This window comes from Scomber scombrus, chromosome 8, assembly GCF_963691925.1.
Source record: "Scomber scombrus chromosome 8, fScoSco1.1, whole genome shotgun sequence".
Lineage (NCBI taxonomy): Eukaryota > Metazoa > Chordata > Actinopteri > Scombriformes > Scombridae > Scomber > Scomber scombrus.
Window position 1 is genome coordinate 13,361,422 of NC_084977.1, and position 9,515 is coordinate 13,370,936.

Below are 9,515 nucleotides of genomic sequence, written 5' to 3' on the forward strand. Positions count from 1 at the left end.
ACATCATAGTTCTGTTGTCTTGGCTTGTGCGCTGTCCTGCAGCCTGTGCAGAAAGCAAACTGGGGAGGGACATTTCTGCACACCTCTCGAGTTTCTTCAAAGAGCTGCAGAGAAACACAGGGGAGGAGGGAGATCACACTGAGGGGGGTAGAGAGGCGAAATATCCCCCCATCCTTCTCTTGTGAGCAAGGCACTGCTGCTTAAACCTGCTGTCTTCCTCTGCACTCAGATGTAACAGGATAAAATGCTGAAGTTCTTCACTGCGCGGGATGACGAGAATGAAAGCCTTTTGGGAGCAATAACAGAAGGTAAGAATTGCATTGATATGAGCCGGGTGGGGATACTTTATTCCCCATTCATTGCCTGTGCGTTGCAGGGTGATGATGATGATACTGCGCGTCTGTTTGTCACAGAAAACCGCTGATACAGCATTTGGCTGCACGCATAGTCCGCATCAGCTGAAAGTGTGTGTGTGTATGTATGTATGTATGTATGTATGTGTGTGTGTGTGTGTGTGTGTGTGTGTGTGTGTGTGTGTGGCGCACATTACCGTGTTAAGACAAGCTGCGTACTTACACGCGCTGTCAGTAGATTCATCACATATAGAGCAAACATCATCTCAGTAAGGTGTCCGGCTTGATCTGGTGTATCGGAACGGGATGCGGACTGAGTGTCGCATTGGAGGCCTCGGTGCCTGCGAGCGGATTAAACATTTGCACGTGTGTCTAATGCGTCACTGTCCCGGGAAACGACCGAGCTTCGTTCAGAGGGATCGGTGCAGACCCCCACCGCCTTTCGGGAAGCCTTCACTCTGTATCCCGCGGCAGGGATGACACGGCCCCCCTCTCTTTCCTTGTTTTTTTTTAATTAATTTGGTGTACCGCTGCAATGCAGTTTGATCTGGTATTTACCTGTTTTTCCAAAAGGTGCTGGAACATTTCTATCAAATATCCGCTGACACTATTTTGCCAAACCACACATCTTACAGCGTCATGTTATGTATTGCCTAAACTGAGCAGCAGTTTCCATGATTTTGTAAGGGGTGCTTGTTCTCTAGTAATAACTATTCATGAATCACTGTGGGTGTCACAGCTCAATGAAACACCATCTATGGATAGGCTACCCCCTCCAATTTGCATGCTGGTAATGTGTGGAAACGGTTGAGTGGAGGATCTTAAAACAGTAGTGTAAATAGGGGGGGAAATATAAATGTTGAAATTTGAAATTGAGTCATCAGGACATAAATGGCTGATTTGACTATATATACACAGTGAAACACACACATGCACTCCTGCCTTTACAATAGGGTTAAGGTGAACATTCATGTAAACAGTGAATAATGGGGATCATTACCACTTGCATTACTAGTCTCTCCTGCTATAGGCCCAACAACAACAAATGGGCCAATAAAACACCAGCAAAGGCTTCAATCTCAATACCTGCAACACTACAAAACACATCAGTAAATCTTGAGGATACACAGAACCTCTATTGAACTTTTTGTTCCCTGGGGAACAAGCAGCTATATGGGGGATGATCAAGTGCTCGGTTGTACATCAATATTTTGCACACACCAAACCTCCCTTTTCTCTTTTTCATTTATCAGCTCCGACACACCTCTCAAGGACGTCACAGTGCTAATGCTGCCTTTAGTGTTGATTGAAAGCTATGAGCTGTATGAGAGGTGAGGACACCTGCACTTAGCACATGTGAACATGGCTTCTCCACCTAATGAGGCCTTATTAATGACCATGTATGTGAGGTATGTGTAAGTGTGAATGTACTTGCAGAAAGAGGATGAGAGACATTGGAGCTGTGTCTGTGCTGATATTACCGTACTCCCCTTCAAAACAGATGAAGGAGACAATCCGTCTCTTCAGGACACCAAGCCCCACTGGCTGAACAGACCCTGCCTCCTGGTGCTCAAAGATGGGGATGTGTCCAAACCAGGGCTGGGCTGCACTCAAATTAAACCAGAGTCCCCATCTAAGACCCCTTCAGACTCAACGGTCAGTAGCACTTTTGGGCCATGTGAGCAAAAACCATCTGAACATCCTTCCAAGACAGCGTCACCCTCCCAGCTGGAGGAAGGCAGCTGCACTGTGACCGCCATCTCCACATGGGGCGAGAGTTGTTTTGGGGAGTCTTCTAACCCCCTGGTGCTGAGTCCAGCTGAGGCTGCATGGCCAGATGAGGAGGAGGAGCAGCTGAAAGAGGAGAAGAAGCTCCAGGCTCTCCCTTCTAAGGAGGACTCTGTGATTGAGGAGAAAGAGCTGGAGGAGAGTGGCCTGGAGCAGCAAGAACAGTCCTGCAGCTCAGAGGTGACTGCAACCCCTTCCAATCTCTCACATGAGGAGACATGTGGCAGGGCTTCCAGGGATCTTCAGAGCCAGCTTAAAATGGTCATATCTAATGGAGGAGATGAGACAAACACCAACAGAGCCCAGGCAGCCGACGGGGAAGGAGCAGTGGGGGAATCTGCTGTCTCCCCTGTCGATCCTGACAATGAAACTCAGCCAAGCCCTGCTGGTATTCTGTCCAAGGATCGAGGCACTGTCCTCGGGGAGGTGGCTCCAGTTTGGGTCCCTGATGCTCAGGCGCAGGTTTGCATGAAGTGTGGGGTCAAGTTTACGTTTACCAAGAGGAGGCACCACTGCCGTGCTTGTGGGAAGGTGAGGATTATTAAAAATTCGTAAGATCTGCAGTATTTAAAGATAACATTTAATTAGATGTGTCCAAGTAAAGAGGGACATGATAGTTGATGTGTGAAATGTATATGTGTGCATCTGCTCTTATGTGGTTGTGCATTTGTGTGCATGTGCATGTGTGTATCGTCAGGTTTTTTGTGCACTTTGCTCCAACCTGAAGTTCAGACTTACACATCTGGATGGCAAGGAGGGACGAGTGTGTGTTTCCTGTCATTCAACCCTCATTAAAAGTGAGCAATTTTTTTTCTTTTTTTTTTAAGTTCAAAAGTTTTGTTTTGGGAGATTCTCCAAAAGTAATTCTTAAATCTTCTCACCAGGGACACCTCCAAGAGGAAAAAGGAGGGTGTGGTTTGCAGATGAATTCCTGGCCAATAAGCAGTCAGAGTCTGCGCCGACCACTCCCATCAGAGGACCAGCATTCTCACCGCTGACAAGACGTGCACTAGGTGGATCAGTCAGAATTCCTGGGGGTTCACCACAGATCAGGAGAGCTTCAAGGCCACATGGGACTTCTATCAATGTAGGATCACCCAAAACATGACACAGTTACATCACATAGAACATGATAGTTGTGCTTTTAAAGTTCAGAAGAGAATACATGTAAAATCTCTATGTTGCCTTTACGGTTCCTATATTTTCAATGATGCTCAGTAGTTTGTACCATGGAAATTTGACAAAAAATGGGGGCACACTCTGTTGCCTCCCTGTCTCCCTCTTCCTCTAGGAGGCCTGTGGTCCTTATGGCTGGGGCACCACAGCTTTAGTGAGCAACTCTGCCAATCTCATCCCTCTGGATGGCCTACCACCCATCCTCACCTCCACAGGAGTCAAAGGAGGTGTGACTAGTTCCATCAAATTTGAGTCAAACATTTTGCAAAAAGACTTTGTGGCCTTTTTTGTTCATGGCAGTGCAAATGTTTGTATTTTCCTGACCTTGAAGCGTGTGTGTGACACACGCTGTTTTGGTATTTTCATGTCTTGCTGCACAGTGTGCATGATGCAAAAGTTGGAGGGAAGGTGTAAAGAGTCGGGAGATCTATGCAAATGAGGCAGTACAAGCAGAGGTGCAAATTAGCTCTCTGATGTTGAGGACTTTACAGATTACTGATGACAAAAGCAAGAGCGAATGAAATAAAGTGACAGCGGCAAACATTATTGCTCAATGACCTAAATCAGTCCACTCAAAATCAGTGACAACAACTACTGTTAAGTTATATGAAAGTGTCCCTCTGGACTATTATTCCCTGCATGCATCAGAAAGCAGGAGGACAGATATGTGTGCGTAAACACACTCCCACTATGCAAGATGATTCTTCATGGGTACCTGATGAAATCATGGCTACCAACACCAGGCTGCTGCAAAATGACCACAAAAACTAATGTGCTTATGTTCACATCAGAGGATATTTACATATACTCAACTTCACTTCCTCATTGTCCTTGGACACATAACATAGCATGTGTCTGTGACTGGACAATCAGTCCACATTCATAACCCATACTGATAAATGCAAGAGGCTAAACACCTTGCTTCACTGACCATAACCAATGTGTATTGTAGTACTGTGATGCTCCCAGATATGCATATACATATACGTATATGTATGTGTTGGTTCTTACCACTTATAAGTCTTAACTGCTCCCTAGTGCTGTCACTGTAAACAATAATGCGGACCTCATCTTGCCTGATAAAAATAGGGGTGTTTAGAAATAATAGCATGAATAAAAGCTGTCAGAATAATTGTTGTCTCTGCATTTTTTTACCAGCTGAAAGTACAAACAGTTGCAGAAATATTCTGTAGATTAATAGCTGTCTTTTTTTTTTCTCAGATTACACTGTAGAGGAGCAGCCCTCTGAGATGCTGCTTATTCAGGAGCTGGAGAGTGGCAGGCCCAAGCCTCTGGTGTTTGTTCTCAATGCCAACCTACTTGCTATGGTCAAGTTGGTCAATTGTACGTCTGTTTTTTCCCCCTTTCTTTTCACCATATGACAGAAAGCACATATTTTTTACATTTTCTGTTTTGGAGTTAATATTCCCCACAGAGCAAATCCCTGAGACCCCTGAGGTTGTGCTCTGATTCTGTGACAGATGTTAACAGGAAATGCTGGTGCGTCACAACTAAGGGAATGCATGCTGTGGGCCAGGTGGAGGTGGTGGTACTGCTGCAGTGCCTGCCTGAAGAGAAAAGCTTTCCCAAAGACATTTTCAGCCACTTCATCCAGCTGTACAGGGACACCCTCACAGGTCAGGGCCATGTAGGCTAAGCAATTTCTAAGCCAGTTTCATAGCAGTAGTGGCTTTGAATAAGAGAATATACTGTATGCTTCACTACCCACTTTTGGACCACAATCAATTCATCACACTGACTGTGATCTGTCTCAGTGTGTTTTTCTGCTCTAATTACACATCTGTCCTTTTCCTCTCTGTTTCTGTAGGGAAGGTTGTGAAACACCTGTCACTGTCCCTGTTCAGCAGTAATTTCCTGGGCAGTGAGGAGCATGCAGGCTTCTTGTACATTCGCCCCACTCTTCAGTCACTCCAAGGTCTACCTCTGCCAAACCAGCCCTACCTCTTTGGCCTGTTGGTCCACAGAGCAGAGTTGGCCTGGGCCAAAGCCTTTCCCTTGCGGCTAATGCTGCGACTAGGAGCTGAGTACAGATGTAAGCCAGACCCTAGTAGGAAGTGTTGTATATGTTATGCTGCAGGTTTCCTCTTCAGTTACCCACTTCCTTTCTCTTTTTCTAGTTTACCCATGTCCACTGTACAGTGTGCGCTTAAGGAAGCCCTTGTTTGGGCAGATAGGCCACACTATAATGAGACTGTTAGTGGTGAGTATACATATTTGTTCTGTCATGAGAACAGACGTTTGGTGTGACAACACCAGGCTTCCCACAATGACCTTTTCCTTTCATCCTGTTCAGGACTTTAGGAATTACCGTTATAGCCTCCCAATGGTGCCGGGGCTCACTGTGGATCTAGAGGCTCAAAGGACCTGCATAAAGATACCGACCACCGGGTACAATGAGGTAATAAACATTTAAATATCTTACAGAGTTGATGCTAATATTTTGTATTTTCATCAAATGCTATCTCTCTGTCTATGCCTATGCCCACTTCTTCTCATGCTAGCTAATGAAGGCTTTGAATAAGTCCAATGAGCATGTGCTGGCCATAGGGGCGTGCTTTAATGAGGCTGCAGACTCCCACCTCATCTGTGTGCAAAGAGACGATGGCCAGTACCAGACCCAAGCCATCAGCATCCACAATCAGCCACGCAAAGGTAGGGCAAAACAGGATAATACGTTTTCAGAGTCTGGACTTAATGTCCTTCAAGAAGTGGTGGAGAACACTTATTAAAATCCAATATTTGGATTGCAACAAGGGGGAGGTCCTGACTGACTGATCATTTATCTGCTGTTTAAGGAAACTTTTATGCTTGTTTGAATTAGTTATATTTGGTGTAATTTTTAATCAGAAACTTTCCCTTGTTTAACATGAACTCTGTAGATCATTTGTTGCATCCATTTTTTATGAGTGCATTTTGTGAAGCCAAATGGCCAAAGAAAAGCCAAAAACCCCATGTATTTTTGAACATATTTCACTAACAGTTTAAGTTTATATATATATGTAGGTATTCAAGAGCTGAACACACACTTTCTATTTTTAATCTACAGGGAAATTTAAGGGGGCCAAAAGCAAGCAAGCCAATACAGCAAATGTTTTCACTTTCCCTTTTGTAACACTAGATGGCACCCTGTGATATGGTTTAAGGATTGTTATAGCAGGGTTAAAGCCCAGGAGTTTGTCTCTAATGAGGATTTGCTTTTTTGTGTTGCAGTGACTGGATCATGCTTTTTTATATTCAGTAGTGCACTGAAAGCAGCTGCAGGATATCTTGCCAAATCCAGCATCGTAGAAGGTAGGATGTTCACTCAGAGAGAGGGAGTCAGGTTGACCTTGACTTTTTCCAGCCAGCTCGCAGGAATTTCATTCTTTAAATGTGTTTTTTAAGTAGTGCATGTTAACAGCCCTGCTTGAGAACTGGTTTATTCAGAATGTGTTGATCTTTGTATGTGTGTGTCTGTGTACATTTTAACAGACTGTTTGTCTAAGCGTGTGTGCGTGTTGATGCATGTGAGTGCGTGTGTCTTCCTGTTGGGTGTCTGTTTTGTGTGTTTCTCCTGTATTGCTGTCCCTCTTCCCAGATGGGCTAATGGTGCAAATCACCGTGGAAACCATGGCAGAACTGCGCCGGTCGCTCAGGGAGATGAAAGACTACACCGTCACCTGTGGACGGCTTGACCAATCAGACAGCCAGGAGATTGTTTGTGTGCAGTGGGTGGAGGAGAAATGCACTGTGAATAAGGGGTGAGTGTGTCCACCTGTTTGAAGTTCACGTTGCAGCCTTGGATGGAAGCTTTGAAGCTCAACCCAACAGAGCAGTATAACAGACACAATCAAAGATAGTGGAGGACAATGTTCAAAAGGCTTTACTTTGTATCATTTTAAGGAAGTGATCATAATCCCTTCCAATCCAATAGTGTCCAGTTTTGTGCTATAGACAAGAGCTCAGATTAAGTAGTTTCAATGAAGTAAATTCTTTGTACATGTCATTTCTTCTCCAGAGTTATAAGCCCCATCGATGGGAAATCCATGGAGTCCATCAGCAGTACAAAGATATTCCAGAAATCAGAATACAAAGAAAACGGGAAGATTATCCGCTGGACAGAAGTACGTACAGCACTAAAAAATAACAACAGAAGTCCATCTGAAACTTTTTTCTTCTTAAATGTATCTAAATGTTTTGCACAGGTGTTCTTCATACAAAGGGGGAATCAACCTAAAGGAGGGGTGTCTGACTCTGCTGAGCACAACCGGCTAACGGAGCGGATCGCCCGGGCATTTTGCTTGGCACTGTGTCCACACCTCAAACTGCTGAAAGAGGACGGGATGGCCAAACTGGGGCTGCGTGTCACTTTTGACCCTCAAGAGGTCAGAAATCTAGTAGGCTATTTGGTATCAGTGGGAGGGGTCACAGCAACTTCGTGCTGCCTATTTCTCTGATTAAAATTGACCTTTTAAGCATCAGGTGACATGAATCCACCTCTTTAAAGGAAGATGAATAAATAATTTGTCAATTTTTAATTTATCAGTAAAACAACCAGTTTTTTTGTAATAGAGTAGGTCGCCCTCTGCTAATGCTTTAAGAATTTCATCAGCATGTGTTTTAGCTGTTTTCAGGGTTCAAAGAGGACCCGTTTTTTTAAAGGAACATATACAACTCATGAGTCTTACACAAATAGCTGTACATTTTTTAATACGGGCTACTGGGTGTGACTGACTAAACAAATTAGTGGTTTGTTTTGTCATTTCAGGTGGGGTTTGTGGCTGGGAGCAATGGGCAGCCCCTTCCAGCTCAGTACCTCAATGCTCTGGATAGCGTGATGATCCCCGTCATCCACAGCAGGGGGCGTAAGAGGGGCGATGATCCCATTGTGATGGAGCTTATCTTTTACATCATGGAAAACATCACTTAAAGTGCACACACCACACTATCACATCACTTTCACCCTGACCGCAGCTGTATCTCCGGCACTCCCCATCAGTGCTGCCATCGGTTTCAGGGCAATAAAAGCAGCACATTCAAAGGGTAAACCAGACCACATCCAAGGTCTGCATCCATCTCATCCACTCACGAGTAGAGAGAAGTGGTCTGACACATAGTGGTTTTTCCAACATCACCTCGCCCTGCAATAGACAATCTGGGTACGCATGAAACCTATGATGGACCATCAGACCAGGGCACAGTTCTGCACTGTAGTAGCAACTTCATAGCTTGATATCATCCATGTCACAATGTACCATACAAATACTCACATGGAGAATACCTTTAACGTGGGAGCTGGATTCAGGCCCACAACCTTAAAGCAAAGAGAAAAAGAGAATGACTTGAAGTGCTGTACGTAGTAGATCTGTAGCAATTTGATGCACACTGAATGAATGCCTGAAGAATGTTTTCATACTGGATGTATTTTAATTGATTGCTCATGAAATGTATTGTCAGCCTGGAAATTAAACTTGCAACAATGACTAAGTCGTTGCTGGTTCATTCAGGACACCTTGAACAACACTTGGTACTTTTACTGAGTTGTCATTTTATGATACTATATGTATTTCTAATTCACTGCCTATTAGAGGAAATTACTGGTTACTTTTTGAGGTTGAAATTTTACACAAAAAACACAGTGATGGGTATTGTGATTTCTTACGATCAAGTCAATTTATTTATAGGGCACATTTAAAACGACAAAAGTCTTTACAGAGATTATTACACTCAAATAAAAACACAGATATACTGTAGTTATAAAGATCAAGGGAGAATTAAAAGTGTAGAATAAAATAAACAACCATGGGATTAATGAGAGATAGAGAGATGAAAGGATAAAAAACAGTGTGACCATTTATGTATTATGGGAGGATACAAAATGTCCAAAGAGCAATGTTTCGTCAGCATATCTAATGATGTGGGATGATGGGGCATGTGCTGTTCAGAAAGATAAGCTGGTGCTGGTGCCACCAATGGAAAATGACCAAACACCTCTGGATATGAGCTGGGAGCATGGTATAAAGAACAGTGATTGGTCAGCAGATCTGATGATGTGGGAACATAGGGGATGTGCAGTTCAGAAAGTTAGCTGGTACCAGTCCACACTGCCTTAAAAACAAATAAAATAATCTTAAAATCAATTCTGTATTGCTGGTAAACAGTGAAAAGAGGCCAGTGCAGGGGAGATGTGGTTCCTCC

The 9,515-nt window shown here is 44.0% G+C and overlaps 1 protein-coding gene across 1 annotated transcript; it reads left to right on the top strand.

The window, feature by feature from the left end:
• Positions 1-192: 192 nt before the first annotated feature.
• On the top strand, positions 193-8,787 carry zfyve9b (zinc finger, FYVE domain containing 9b). Its single transcript, XM_062423518.1, has 17 exons — positions 193-308; positions 1,607-1,684; positions 1,855-2,672; positions 2,839-2,938; positions 3,026-3,228; positions 3,433-3,544; positions 4,539-4,661; positions 4,799-4,954; positions 5,146-5,370; positions 5,456-5,538; positions 5,632-5,736; positions 5,840-5,990; positions 6,549-6,629; positions 6,916-7,078; positions 7,336-7,441; positions 7,523-7,702; positions 8,086-8,787. The coding sequence occupies exons 2-17, from the start codon at positions 1,669-1,671 to the stop codon at positions 8,245-8,247; spliced, it is 2,784 nt and encodes a 927-aa protein (XP_062279502.1). The 5' UTR covers positions 193-308; positions 1,607-1,668; the 3' UTR covers positions 8,248-8,787.
• Positions 8,788-9,515: the final 728 nt, after the last annotated feature.

Excerpts from the sequence above, each read along its gene's own strand:
- zfyve9b (XM_062423518.1), top strand. Across the intron at positions 2,673-2,838 it reads ACTGCCGTGCTTGTGGGAAG|GTTTTTTGTGCACTTTGCTC; the intron begins GTGAGGATTATT and ends GTGTATCGTCAG. Across the intron at positions 5,371-5,455 it reads ACTAGGAGCTGAGTACAGAT|TTTACCCATGTCCACTGTAC; the intron begins GTAAGCCAGACC and ends CTCTTTTTCTAG.